This window comes from Ochotona curzoniae, unplaced genomic scaffold (genome assembly GCF_017591425.1).
Source record: "Ochotona curzoniae isolate NIBS_2020 unplaced genomic scaffold, NIBS_Ocur_1.0 contig_3190, whole genome shotgun sequence".
Classification (NCBI taxonomy): Eukaryota; Metazoa; Chordata; class Mammalia; order Lagomorpha; family Ochotonidae; genus Ochotona; species Ochotona curzoniae.
This window is the reverse complement of record NW_024465751.1, coordinates 13,125,430-13,140,517: the sequence shown is the minus strand read 5'-3', so window position 1 is coordinate 13,140,517 and position 15,088 is coordinate 13,125,430. Positions and strand designations below refer to the sequence as shown.

Sequence of the window (15,088 nt, the reverse complement as noted above, 5' to 3'; positions counted from 1 at the left end):
AAAGATCTGGAACACTGATTCATAGAGCAGCAAGGATGAATTTCAATAAATAAAGCCAGATTCTAATGGCTACATAGAATGAGCTCAGAGTGTAAGGACAGGCTGCAATTCTCGGGGGCTTTTGTAGTTAAGTAGCTCCACCAACAGAAGAACAGGAAGAAATTAAGGGATGTTGGGATTCTAGACCATAGTGGTGACAGAAGCTACAAAAATTTACATATCATGAGAAAGATTAAGAAAGAGAAAAAGCACTTGAAATATGGACTAGCACCTCAAAATTAATTATGTAAAAGCTTGTTACTTTATTTTGATAGAATAAACCATTTTTAACCTAAATTTATTAACCAAATCTATAACCTAAAACAATTTAGATTATAACTACTTTTTAAATGTATCTTTGACAATAATAGTTGTATCTGTAGGCAAAATATTTTTTATTTCACACTAGATATTTCATAATGCAACAATCTCCTTAACACTTTTTATTATGACTTGAAAAACACTACTCTTTGCTATTTATAAAAGAAAATAAAATCATTGTTACAAAGAACCGGTAAGCAATTGTCAATAGTGGTTTATTTATAATAACAACCAAATACTGGACTCTGCTAAGCATATATGTAAAATTTTTCTATGTATATATGTGTTTGTACGTATGTGTGTGTGCGTGCATGTGTGTATGTACTCTTTCTAACAAATACTCCTAACACTTAAAATGTATTCCTCTTTCACTTTGGTACCTGTCACACCAGTGTGTTTGTCAGTTTCCTCTGCCTGAAACAGGCAAAACTTACTTTGGTTGTATCTGCAAATCTGACATTTCTCTCTGCAATCAACTGCTTTTGTATTTACATTGTATGTTAGGGTAATAATGAATCAGAGAGACCAACTCTGAAAATGTTTGTTGTTAAGCGGGAAGTAAATTTTTGGTGGGGCAAAGATTATCTAAATGAGCAATCTTTAATGAATATACTCATATTAAAGGTTTTATTCCCTTCTATTTCCTCATAACTGCAGACAGACAATGAATGTATCAAATAACACATCTTAAACTAAGAATTTTTTATATGTATTATCAGTCACACTTCTTTGGGACGTTTGTATTTTAATATTATTGTCACAAAATAATTACACATACATTTGGGGTACAATGGGAAGTATTCACACTTGGTTACATTATGTAATAGCTTTGACTGATAATATATTTATGAAGGTCAGAATTAGGGATTTAATAAAGTTTAGTATGTGACTATAATGTACAAAATTTGTCACATAATTTATTGATTTCTTTGTTATTCTATTCTTTTTTATTCAGATGCAACATATTTTTGACTGTAAAAATCTATTTTGGGGACTGTATTCTCTCCCTTTTTGTGGGATTATGAGTAGCTGAGAATTTCATAGCACACTGTGTCTCTAGAGCAGGTGACACCATTTTTCCAAGGTACAACTTGGATATTCACCAAGACGCCAATGCTCAAGTTCCTGCTAGGATGGTAAAGCACAGGAAAGCAAATTTGAACATGGTGTGTGAATTTGGGGCAAGAATGAGCTTTCTCTTACTATGCTCTTCATTCCTTTTTTTTTTTTCAATTTCTGTAATTTTTATTAATCTTACAGAGAAAAGATTTCTTAGGTAGTTTTATCCCAATTTTGAGCCCCTACATCCCTTAAGGGAATGCCCACCATTACATCAGATTCAGTATTACCATGGTGCTATGTAAATGTCATATATGTTTGTTTGGGAACAAATATGAAGACTAAGAGACAACAGCATCATTTTACCTACCATTTAATGCTTACTAAGCACCTATGAGATCAGTAGGAGCTTTTTCAGTATTCAGTTGCACCATGCCTCTGCAATCACTACTATTAAATTCCCACTGGAAATACAGAAGGCATCCCAGAGCTTTCCATGAATTGTCCAACACCACACTGCAGGCCTTGGGCACACTGGGGTTCCAATGTGGTTTGGCTGCAGAACTTGCACATTTTAAACCAACATAGTGCTTTCACGTCCATGCTGACCATCAGGAACAACAGAAGTTGTGACGAGCAAGTCTGAGGCCATTTTGTATTCCAGGCCCAAAGATCAGCTAAAGCTAAGGGCCACATCCCAGAACCACATCTGACAAAGAAATTAGCTCAGACTTGGGATTGAGGAACAAGATATCACAGCAGCTTCTCCAACAGAGCGTAGGGTGGGTCAGAGAAACCCAGCTTGGCCATAGGCCCCCTCCTAGCCCCAGCCAAAGAAGCTGTTGGAAACAGCGAGGCAGGCCACCTTTGTCACCCAATAGCTTCCAGCCTACCCTGCTCTTTGGTCTGGGAAACAAGCTGTACAGGCAGCTACTTGCACCCACGCTTTAGAAAAATCAGACTAAATATAGCCGCTTGCTCTCATGAGCTAGCCTAGAGCGGGTGGTACAGAAAAGCAGGAAGGAATTACAAGACAGCAGGTCTCTCATTTGGTCCTGTGCTTTCCAAAGGACCGTGTACAACGTCCAGCTGAGCAGTGCGGGGCGCTGAAGGTTTGTCCACACAGATCACAGACACTCTTAAGTGTCTTGACTTAGGAGCCTGGTCATTCATCCTCCTGCCTAGGAAAGCCCAAACAACCACAGCACCAGGACTTCCGTTAGGAGGCACACATCACACATACCCTACTTTGTCCTATGCCCTTTCCCATTCCCACACTCTAAGCCCTACTGAAAAGTTCACTCAAATGCTAATCCTTCCATTGGGCTGTCCCCATTCAGCTTGGAACTAAATACTCCATTTGTTCTCAGACCTCCCACATTATGTTGTGTGTACTTTATTTGGTATTTATATAATTCAGCCTAATTATTTCTCTGTCCCCTTCATCCTAATGGATGCTGGAGGTAGGAACAGTGCAGTGGGTAGGGCAGAAGGAGAGGACAGAAACAGTATGCTCAGTTCCCTTGTCCCCTTCCTCAGATTCTCCATCAGATCTAGGAGAGGTCCTTGCACAGGGGCAGTGCCCTGATGCTGAACAAAAGGAAACAGCTTATGAGAACTTGCAGTACTCCTTTTTACTTCTCGTGGATTAAATGTACATATTGTGAACTCACTTTAGCACTCACTTTAGGAGTTCAAGCATGGGTTTCCTATTCCCAGGCATACCTCTCCTAACATGTCGCCACAGTATCTACTGTGACTCAGCACCACAAAACACAGTGACAGCCTCCAAGGTTCCACTCACCTCCCCCTTTTAGCATCAAGCCCTTGTTTCTTCTGGTGTAAGAGAATGGCAAGACAGATGAGAAAGAAAGGGAGGAAAGAAAGGGGTTAGAAAGGGCTGGGCTGTACAATTCAACACTGGCATTAGACCATAGCCCTGCCTGGTCTGGCTGGGAAGGGTGTGGCAAGAATCTGCACCACAGCAATTCAGAGTTAGGAGGGGAAGCCTCTCTTGTTGGCACAGTCACTGGACAGGAATTTTCTATGAGAGGCTCCTAAGCAACATACACATGGAATAATATACAGAGTGATCACCCAAAGCTGTCGGGGCAAGCAAGTCAGACCTAGAGAACAAAGTAAAAAGAAAAGTAAAACTGATCCTTGGGGATAAAGACATGGAAGAGAACGGGGGAGCAGCTTGTTATAAACCACACATCATATTGCCATGGAGATAAGCGTCTTCAGGTAATTTGTTGATTATCTCACAGCTTTTCTACCTACTCATGTGTATATGGGAGCAACTGTGAAAATCAAAAGCACCTATAGCCCCACCTCATGAATTTTTTCATCTTAATCATCCAAGCTTCATGGACAGTCTACTCATGGGCCAGGCCCACCACCCATCCCTTGTTGCTAGAAAGTGCCACTAAGTAGCACATGAATGTCCTCAACGAGACATAGGAAATTTTTAGGATAAAGTGTTAATGGGATTGAAGCAAGAGTGATCCAATGATAGGAGGAAGCTAGTTCCTCCCTTGATTCATGTGACCTGTGGAGGGAAGCCAATTGCACACCAGGTCTCTATTGTTACCTTGGGAAGGACCCCACTCAGGGAACCAGAAGTCAACACTGAAGTGCATGTCTGGAAAAAGACATCAAGCGCAAGGCTCTGCGCTTGGCTCTGCCTGGCTCTGGATCCCCCTGCTTGCTGTGGGAGGCTGATTCTCTCTGCTGTGTGGGCTGTCAGTGTTAGAGCAGGAGACACTCCAGTGACAAGCACATTCACTCCTGGGGAGTAACATTAGCAAGCCTGCTTTCCCATCCAAATGCCAGGAGAAAACAAGCTCTACAGCCTTGTGATACAAATGACATTTTTCATGCTCCATGGAGACTCTCTGAACTCTGTGTCTTAGTTCTAGATTTAAGTACAGAGTCATCATTTACTGAGCTATCTGCTGCTAACGTTTTATTCTATCTCATTTATTTCCCACAGCCATTGTGATCATTAGCCTTAAAAGGTTGGGGTGATGGGAAGTTTTTCTTTTTCACCTTTTTATAGGAGAGTCTGAGAATAGAGTGATTTGTCAGAGGTCATTTGATAAGCTAATTTTTCCTCTAAAACAAAATAAATCAGATCATCTAATGTGGATATCACTTTGAGCACATACGTTTCCACTTTGAAGTCTTTTTGAGTGGCAATACTAGCACAGAACGTTCTTAACTTTTTTTTTTTTAATTTAAAAGAAAGTTTGACAAAGAGAAAAAAAAAACACAGAAAAAATCTTTAATTGCCCTGTAAGTCACTAAATGTCTAGAACAGGCAGGGCTAGGCCAGAACAAAGATAGGAACTCTATTCAGTGTTCCACGAGTGGCAGAAACTCAACTATTGGGGTCATCACCTGTGACACATTAGCAGGAAGTTGTATCTGAAGTACAGACTCCCAGGACTGGAACTAGCAACCCAAGATGTGATATGGGCATCCCAAATAATGGCTGTATCTACTGCATATTAATTCCTTCCCTGCTGCTGAACATTGAAAATCACTTCTGCACTGATAGAACTGAAATACAAACACCCATATACAATGTTCATACACTCGTAGGGCTCTGAAAATGAAGCAAAGAGGACAAGAATTCAGGACAAGGTATAAGACCCTATTTTTATACTGGAATACCAGGCATTTATAATTCATTCATAAAGTAAGTAATTACGGTGGGCATCCTAAGTGCCAGACACTGTATTTTCATAGAGGACTCCAACTTTCACCTTCCCTTGCATAATATTATAACCCACTTCTGTTAGAAAACAAAGTATTAATAAGTATGACCATCAACCCAGTCTGTCTAAAGAAAAATGGATGACTCTCAAGTTTTTGGACTAACTTTTCTCTAGATGAGCTAGGAAACAAAAGGAATGCTAATATTATGCAATCCAAAGACAGACCAAAAGCTGCATCCTGTTCATATCTCTAAAACTCCCTTATCTTGCATTTGGTGTACTAAGAAATCCCTTTCCACTCATAAGGAACCCACTAGAAGAACTCCGTAAGTATATATTGGCCAGGAAATCCACAAAAATTTGTTAAGTACCTACTATGGGACATGTAACTGCCATCAGCTGAGTTTACACAGTCCAAGTCCTGAGCCAAGGGGTTTGATCCTCAGTGTGACAGGCTTTCCAACAGAGGTACCATGAGTGCTAGGGTAGCTCAGTGCAGAAGGCTCCAACAGACTGGGTTGGAGCACTGGGAAGGCAGAAAGAAATGAAAGGAGAACCTGGGACAGATTCCCAGAGGAAGTAAAGCTCCCCTTGAGCCTTGAAAAACCCAAGGATGAGCAGCTGAGAAAGCCCCAATCTGAATTGAGAAACTGCCTTTACAAAGACCAACACACAGGAGCCACAGTGAAGCAAAGGTTTTAAATACTTGCTTCACCTTCCGCTGTGATTCAAACACAGAACCTACTTACTAGAAAGGTACTTTACTCAATTAAGTCACTAGAAAATAAGCTCTCAGTCATCCACATGAATTTCCTTCTATAGTCTATTTTTGTAAGTTCTGGCTTACTTGCCCATAAGACAGGAAACATGAGTAATTCTTTACTTCTTTCAGTGAGCAGGAAAATTCACAAAACCACTGTGGAAAGGTGGGCATTGGGTATAACAGATAGATGATGCTTGGGATGCTGGCATTGCATAGGGAAGAATCCAAGTCTGGACCCCTCTTTTGATTCCAACTTGCCACCAACATACAAAAGCGAGGCAGCGGGTGGTGGAGTTCCTACCTCCATATGGGAAACTCAAATCCATTGTCTGGCTCCTGGCTTAGGCCCAAGTGTTGCTGGTATTTGGGGAGTAAACCAGCAGACTGGAAACCTCTCCTCTCTGCTTTTCATATTAAAGATCACTGTGCACTGGCCACAGTGGGCGTCCCTGAGCTCAAGATGGGGGAGAGACGAGAATCAGCCCATCTAACCAGTGAGGCAGGGCAGTGCGAGGATGTCAATTCACCCACATGGACAAGCTTTTTTTTTAAGTTTTCGTGCTGGTGTCTGAAATCTTAACTCCCTATCAGCTGTAATAACACAAAAAGCAAGATTCTCACTCTGTTAGTGCATTTGCTCAGGAAAGAAGACCCGGATCTGCTCTTGAGAGAGCGTACTTCTGTCATAGTAACACAGCTGAGAAAAGTTGAAGAGGCCAGCTCGAATCTCCACACCTGAGACAGCCCAAAGGCAAGTTCCCTAAACTTACTGGAACCAAGTGCTGGAGTTGGACTGCTGATGAGTTAGGGTAACACAGTAATATTTAGGGCGAGCATAAGCCAGATGGACTCAGTTGCTCTCTCTCCTGGGGTTCAAATGGGGTGGGAAAGCAAGCATGTCCTTTCTAACCTCTTTTCCAGTCTAGAAAGGTTGTTTTCCCCGTTGGCAAGGAGCCTGACCAGCTAGCAAGCAGGCTCTGTTCTCACGTTGGTCCTCCTCTGCCTTGAACCTGGGGAACTTTAATTCTGCAAGTGACCACTTTGCCACATGCTCATTTCATCCTTCAGACCATCCAGGCCTACAATCTGACATGGCAAAGACTTCTGATCCATACAGAGCTCTTCTTCCTGAAATGATCCTCAACAAGACAGCCTGAATGCTGAAAGAACCTGAAAGGCAAAGGTGAAAAGCTGCCCGCCTCTGCTTGGAACCCGGAAGTTCAGACCAGTCTGAATCCAAGGATGAAGGAAAGAGGAGGGTGGTCTTCAAAAAGGACTCTCCCCCAGCAGAGGCTGCTGATTCGGCTCACTTTCTGTAAACTTTTGCTGTCTCAGGGAGGCGCAGGGACACCTCCACCCTCTGGACACAACCAGTGTGCTGTGCCCATGGCCGGAGACCCTCGACCCAATTGCAGTTCGAGCCTCCTGTGACACACCGGGCCATGGTCCTCTACAAGGTGGGAGGGGGGCCAAGTGGGCATGCCCTGCCCGCTGGCCACCCGACCTTCCACGGAGCCAGGGGGCTGGGAGCAAAGCCTCCTCGGGCTGCAGCCCCAAGCCGGACTTCACGGCTTTCCCCGCGTTGCCAGCATTAACGTCTTGCACCAGGGACACTATTCTGTCACCTTGTACCCCGAAGTCCGGCGCACCTACACGCCTCTCCAGAGTAACTGAAGAGAGCGCTCACAGGCCTCCGGCGCTCAGGTGAGTACCAGAGGTGTCGGAGGAAGGGGCCCTCTCTTCGCCACCCTCTAGCCTCTCCTCCCCAAGCTCACCGAGCTGAAACGGAGATGTGTGGATTGGGGTGCGCAGGGTGAGAGGGAGCTTAAAACGCCCCAAGTGTCCCTTACCTTCCACAGCCATTCTCTCAGAGCTTCCCTAACGCATGCATAATTTTCTTGGCCGAAGTACTCCTCCTGCCCCGCGCGCCCCCCCGCCTCTCGCTTTCGCCTAAATATTCTGCGCTCATCTGCTCCACGACCAACCTGCCGCGGTCACGCAAAGCGAGCTGCCGGCTCCGGGCTCGGCGCGCGGCGCTCTGGGAAATGTAGTTTCACTTCTCAACAGGCTCGTGACGGAGCCCCGAATCCCTTCTGGGGCCGCGGTCCCGTCTCCACTACGGGGACGAGAGCGCAGGCTTCGGCTGCTTCACACCGAGCAAGCCTTCCTGGGGGCTCATCAGGGAAACCTGGGGGGGACCCGGCTGTTGACTTGGACTACACCTCCCAGTATGCCATGCGCCAGGTTTCGCTTGGCTCTCAGAGCCAAGACCCGTGATTGAAACCTTGGCTGTCAAGCTGGAAAAGGTTCCGCACCTGTCCGGGGCTGTGTGGATGCCGGAGGCAGCAGGGTTAGGACGCACTATTCTGAGCCTTTCCGCTGGCCTGAACCGCCTGAGCCGCTTTCTGGGCCCCGGGCCGTGTTCTGAATAAGGATATCAGAGCAACTGATTTCTCTGGTGCTTCACCTGGGCCAGAGACCTACCTCATAAGGTGCTGGCGAAGCTTGGTGCTCTTCAGCTTGGGCTGAGTGGAGTTGCTGGGGAATCCCGCCAGGTGATTCACCAGCCTTCTTGTCTTCCAGAATGGTTTCAACAGGTAGATACTTGGGGTCCTGGGGTTGGCGGTGACAGGGATGGAGATGATTTTAAAATCCTCCATGAGCCACATCCACAAAGGGTTATTTATGTATTACCAACAAAGCCTAAGCCAGGATTCCTTCCGGCGTCGTCCAGTAATGAGAGCCTGGGTGGCTTGCACAATTTCAGCTTGCCTGGCCTGCAGGGCAGTTTGTGGCTTGTGATAGGGCCTGCTGATTAACAGTGCCAAAAATGAATCTACGAGCCTCTGAAGCTGTGCAGTAACTCCAGGTGAGGGGAGTAGAATTGAATGCCACAACTGATCACAATTGATAAAAATCAAGTTTGCAAACACCAAGCCCCCATTTCCTTATTCAGGAATACAAATACTGATTGGTGAGCATGGATGAGGGTCTGGCACGGGTTAGGGCTTCTAAAGAAATTCCTGATACCACATCCACCAGCCCAAGCTGTTCCTTCTCCCCTCCACCCCACAGTTAACTAACTATGCTTCGGTGGGACTAATCTAAAATAAGGAAGCACAAAGATCTGTTTCATTCCCCCAATGACTACTATTTAGACTTGGTCTTGGTTATCAGGAAAATTTTTGATTTTCCGTATATACACACCAGTTATTTTGGTCACTTAGTCCTTCCATTAGGCAATATGGCTGCATATGGGTATTTTTTTTTTTTAAGTACCACGTGTAACCATGAGATGCCCTCCGTGATATTTTAAGTCCATAAAATTTTGTGCAAATTAAATCTATAATATTTTTCCTAGGTCCGGGACACACATACACGCTGGGCCACAGGGCAAGAGGAAGGCCTTTAAAATGAGCTGCACATGGGAAGAGCTTTTTCAAACCATTATGCCATGCACTCCAACACCTGGAGAGAACTGAAATCCAGGTGCTTTCTTTTCTCCTGTACATAAAAAATCATCAAAGTATTCAGGCTTTCCTAAAAATTAATCCATGGAAGGAAGAGCCATGGGAAAGGCAATCCAGGGGTCTCGTCCTTGGATGTGAACCAGCCTGATGCAAATGTGTAACCCTAAGTCCCACATCAGTTTAAAACATATAGTATTTGGGTGGATTGGATAGGAGAATTTTTAAATTTAAAAATCTCCAGAAGCTTTGATCTTCAGCAAGGATGAAACCAATGGTGTGTTTAAAAGGACGTGAAGATTGGGATGACAATAAAATGTAAACTCATCGTAATCCATTGTTTATTCAAGCCTTCATTCTAGCTCAAATCTTTGATATCTTCCCCTATAGAATGTATTCCAATTGAGTTTCATTTTTAGTATAAATATACATGAGGTGTGAGAGAAGTATTGGTTTAAACTACATGAAACAGTCAGTAGATGACTGTCTTTAAATTTATAGATGAAGCAATTTCATTTGATTTTCACTAAGAAAAGATGAGCAGAGGTTAAGCAGAGTTTTTCAGTTGTAGCTGCATATGGGAATCATCTGGGAGCATTTAGAGGAAAATATGACAGTTATCGTCATGGTAAAGAGAGAAGATGCCAGCTCCTGGCAAGGTTATGAGGCAGCAAGAGCTCACATGTTGCTGGTTAGATACAAATGAATACAATCACTCTGGAAAGCCATTTGACATATTAATCTAAAATTATGCCTAGTGTATGATCCAGTGATTCTACCTTAGTGTCTACCAAATAGATATGCATATTTATCTACATATATTCTGAAAAATCCCTGCAGACTAATATGCATGGCTATAATGTTAATAGCCTCAGATTGAAAACAACCCAAATGTGTGTCACCAAAAGATTGCATAATGTGATGTGACATAACCAAAATATCCTATATAGCAGAGGTAAACAAACTATGGCCAACATGTTGAAATGGCACACCATCTGTTTTGTATAATTTACAAACAAAGTGGTTTGTTTTTTCATTTTAAACAATTGGAAGGGTAAAAGATGTATGGTACTCCATGACATATGAAAATTATGTGTATATATTTACTTAATACCATCAATTCTGCCTGTTGTCCTGCAAAGCCTTAAGTATCTCCATATGAACTTTTGTAGAAAAAGTTTTCTAAAGTTTGCCATGAAATAACAACAATGAATTTGAGCCGTATTTAACAACATGTATGAACCATATGCATTGTCTGTTACTGATAACAGATTTCCCCCAGAATTTAATTTCTTAAAACAATATCCACCTGTTAACTCAGGTTTTGAGGATGAGTGATTTGGGTGCAGAGTGTAGCATCGCTGGATTTAGGCATTAGTGGGTGTCTTTCACAGACTTCAGTCAAGATGTTTACTGAGTGTCAGCTCAAGTTAAATGGTGGTAGATTAGCCTTCACATTCTTATGCTTGTTGGCATAATTCAATTCCTAACAGGCTATTAGACTGAAGCTTTTAGGGCCCTTCTGATTGTTGGCTAGAGGGAAAAGTCAGTGCTTTCCCACAGAGATCTCTTCTGCAGGGCAGCCTGCTTCATGAGGATTTTGTAAACTCTAAACAACACAAAGGAGCATCCCACTCTGAGTTACAGAACTATGTTAATGAATGGGTCTTGTTATACGCTGCCAACTTTGGGATAACTTTTTATGTGCAGGAGAAACTGATACAGAATATGTCATACATGAAGCAGCCTGGTATCCTGACCATGAAATGACAGACCATTGAAAATGAATATACACACACACACACACACACATATAAGTGATAGCAGTGCTGAAAAAAATAAATTCGAACTTGGGAATTGGCAAGGAAGCTCAAACCACAATGTTTCCTTTTACTTAAGTTCTCTGGTTGCTTCTAATCTGTAGGTTTCATTGAGCAACCTACTAAGCATATGCAGGATATAGTGCCTAGGTATGATGTAAAAGGAAAAAATTTATCATTTCCCTCTGCTTTTGTTTCCATTAAGCTACCACTGAGTCTGTCTTCTTGCAACACACCTCTTGAATAAAGACTTCCCTTCTATTCCTTTTGCTACCATTCTAGAAAAGTCAGATCAGGGCTCAATATATGACTTTGTTAAAGAAGGGTGGTTTCTCCTTGGGCATGCTCTTTGAAACCATTGAGAATTTTTCCACAGTTTTTTTTTTTTTGTAAATTTGTTGTAAATATTGAGTTAATTTATGTGCAGAATTTATAGAGGTACCTAGTATACATGCTATACCATAGACATATTTATTTTCATTAAGGAAGTTAAAGTATTCACAGTTTTGGCTGTATTAGGTGTTAAGGCATGACACTTTTAACTCCTTTGAAAAATCGTAAGATTCGTCAGTTCATATGCAAGTGCGCATCATATTTTTTTCTTTCCTGTTTTAATCTACCACATTGATTCAACAAACATGTATTAAACAATCACCATGGATCCAATACTGCTATTCTTGGGCATTCAACAGCTTCTTTTTAATATTAGGGCTGGTATTTAGGATGGGGAAAGGGAATAGGAGGAAAAAGGCAAATGATGAAGAAACAATTCTATGGGCTATGAAAGAATATGTGATAAAGACTAGATTAATGTAAAGATAACTTTTATGTGTCAACTTGATCAGGTCACAGGGTGTCCTGATATTTGGTCAGACATTCTGCATATTTTGGATTAAGTAACATTTCATTTGGTAGACTGGAACTATATAGTTGGCTCTAAAGGTTCTCAGACTTCCAGAGTCCAGGATTGCAATGGCCTGAACTGGATCCGGACAAAGTCGTGCATCCCAAATTCCATTCAGGTCTCCCAAATGCATGGCAGGGGCTCAAGCACTTGGGCCACCTTATGCTGCTTTTCCAAGTGCATTGGCAGGGAGCAGCGGAGGCTTGAACCAGTGTTCTTGAAATGTTTAGTAGAATTCATCAGTGAAGCCATCTGGTCCAGGGCTTTTCTTTGTTGGGCAGGATTTAATTACTGATTCAGTCTCCATCCTGGTTATATGTCTGTTTAGCTTATTGTCTCACCTTCCATTTTTGGTAGATTTTATGTGTTCGAAAGTATCTCCTTTTCTCCTAGCTCTTCTGACTTGATGGCATATAGTTGCTTGTAATAGTTTATGATTAGTCTATATGTTTCAGAATTACTCATGGTTATATTTCCTTTTTTCTCTCTGATTCTACTGATATGAATCTTCTCCCTCCTTTTTTGATTAGTTATACTACTGGAGAATGAATTTTGTTGGTTTTCTGCAAGAACCAGCCCTTTGATTTTTGATCTGTGTATTATTCTTTTGGTCTCTATTTTGCTTATTTCATCCCTTATTTGATATTTTCATTTTTATACTAATCTTGGGATGGTGTTGCTGTTGTTTTTCTAGCTGTTTCAGATATGCAGTCATCCTGTTTACTAATTTCTTGACATAAGCATTGATTGAAATGAACTTTTCTCTTAATATTGTCTTAATTGTGGTTCATAAATTATAATGCCTTCATGTGTCTCAAGCAATTTTATAAATTTTCCACTTGATTTCTTATATAACTCATGGTTCATTTAGCAGCAAATTGTTCAGTCTCCAAGTATTTATGTATCTTCTGGGATCTTTTGACTTGTTGGAATCAGTTTTACTCCATGATGGTCCTGAAAAATGATGCATGCATGATACATGTATTATTTAAATATTTTTAACATTTTTGAGACTTATTTTGTGTCTTACTATTTAATCAATGTGTGAGAAGGTTACAGCTACTGTAACAATTTTGGTCTATATTCTGCATCTGTGGAAGGAAAGGTTCTGTGGATATTAATTCCATTTGTTCTAATGTCTGGTTGAGCTATGTTGTTCCATTGCTGAGTTTCTACCACCTCAATCTCTCCTTTAAGATTAGTGGGGTGTTAAGATCCCCAACCACAATTGTTTTGAAGCCTATTTCTCCTTTTATCCCCATAAATCCATTAATATTTGCTTCACATAGCTAGGCATGAAGGTTCTCGTGCTGTGCTTCTATCATGGTTCGCAGCTCTGGTTCCTGGCTTACCACTCTCCACTCCCTTATAATCCCATGCTGGGGCTGCATTGCCTGCTCAGTCTTTCTCCTGCTCCTATTTCCAGCAGTACCCAGGATTAGGAAGACACCAGCTGTGATTTTGATCTAGATCGCAGGGTTGTCAGTGGTGGCAGTTGCATAGATTTTTTTTCTTTCCTGTTTTTGCTGCAACATGCTGGAAATTAGGCCTGGGTGCAACATGGACCTATTTTGAATGGAACCCATGCGATGCCAGGTCAATATTGTTTTCCTGGTGGAATCAATACAATGTATTGAGCTGCAAGTAAGTTCTCCTTTGACTTAGCACATACACAGTTTGCTGTTGTTCCTCTCCCAGAGTCCTTGTCACAGTATTCAAAATGTACCTGATGTGGCACTGATGGGGATCCAGGCTGTGAAATGCACCCTGTCCCACACCTGACGGCTTGGGCTCTGCCTCTCTGTTTCTGCTCATGGTCAGATTAAAAAAGAATCAGCAGAATTTGCAACTCCATGGCTATTCTCGCCTCTCGATTTCCCTGTGAACTCCCTTCCCACTTCACCACCAGTGTTTCTTACTGAACAATATTGGTACTTGGCAGTAATTGATACAGTATGTATGTACATGCAGTGTGCACTGGTTCTGGTACACAACGAATACCCAGAAGGTATTCATTGACTATGGCCTTCAGCATCAGCATTATCTAAGAAAACTTCAGAAGCCATTCTTTAGAAACAGGCAGCCTTTGGCTGGTAGTAACAAGGGCCTACAGAATCTGTACAAGTTGGGCCATCTGACTAGCAGTTACATCACAGCACAGGCTTCGGCTGGTCAATAGAGCCTTCTTAGGCAGAACAACATGATTTGTTGTGAGAAAACTGGATACTGGACACATGCTTATTATTTCCCTAGATTCTGTTGATGGCAGAAAGTGTGGGACTAGAGTGGGTCCTAATCACTGCCCCAATAGAAGGTATCTCTGTCTGATAGTTCATCCCCAAAGGTTAGTTTATAGAAGTCCTTTCCTGCCAGTAGAAATTGTCAATCAAAATAAGGGTAATGTACTTGTCATTTGTACCAGTCAGAAAAACACTAGGAAAAAAATGCACTTTATTTTCATAATTAAACTCTTCAGTGTCATGTGGTAAACACTAATATTGATTAAACTTTCTTTTATCTCCTCTCCTAAATTCTTTTCTTGACAGGGGCGCTAAAATTGGGAGGCTACTGGCTTTATTTTTCTATTTCATTCTCTGCTCTTCCTGTATCAATGGTGATCTAATATTAACCTTTTTACACTTTTATTCTTTACGTCCTTTCTCGTATTGCCTTTCTGCCTACTTTGTGAGTGGATTATTATTGACTTAGTTTCAAAAGCGTAAAATAGGTTAGGAAAGAAGAGATGATTTGCCCAAATTGACACAGCTAGAAGGAAACTGACATTAGTGTTTTGACTCCCAAATCCTGTATTTTTTATCTTAATGCATCACCTCTTCAGGTGTAAAAGTACAACTTAGTCTATTGGTCTCCAACAAGTGTGTATAAAAATTCACTCATGTGAAGAATCCCATTTGGCATGGGGTAATTCAATAGAACTCTACCTTAATTGTGCTGAAGAACTCACTGGAAGTGAGTTTTTCCATGAATGAGCT

At 41.9% G+C, this 15,088-nt stretch overlaps 1 protein-coding gene across 2 annotated transcripts in view; it reads right to left on the bottom strand.

The window, feature by feature from the left end:
* The window catches only part of SAMD12 (sterile alpha motif domain containing 12), a 446,863-nt gene extending 438,951 nt beyond the window's left edge, over positions 1-7,912 (bottom strand). The window contains exon 1 of one of the 2 annotated variants that reach the window (XM_040979381.1): positions 7,755-7,912. In XM_040979381.1, coding sequence (XP_040835315.1) covers positions 7,755-7,767 — 13 coding nt within the window. In that variant the 5' untranslated portion in view covers positions 7,768-7,912. The remainder of the gene's footprint in view (positions 1-7,754) is intronic. The other variant, XM_040979382.1, reaches the window with a different exon arrangement.
* Positions 7,913-15,088: the final 7,176 nt, after the last annotated feature.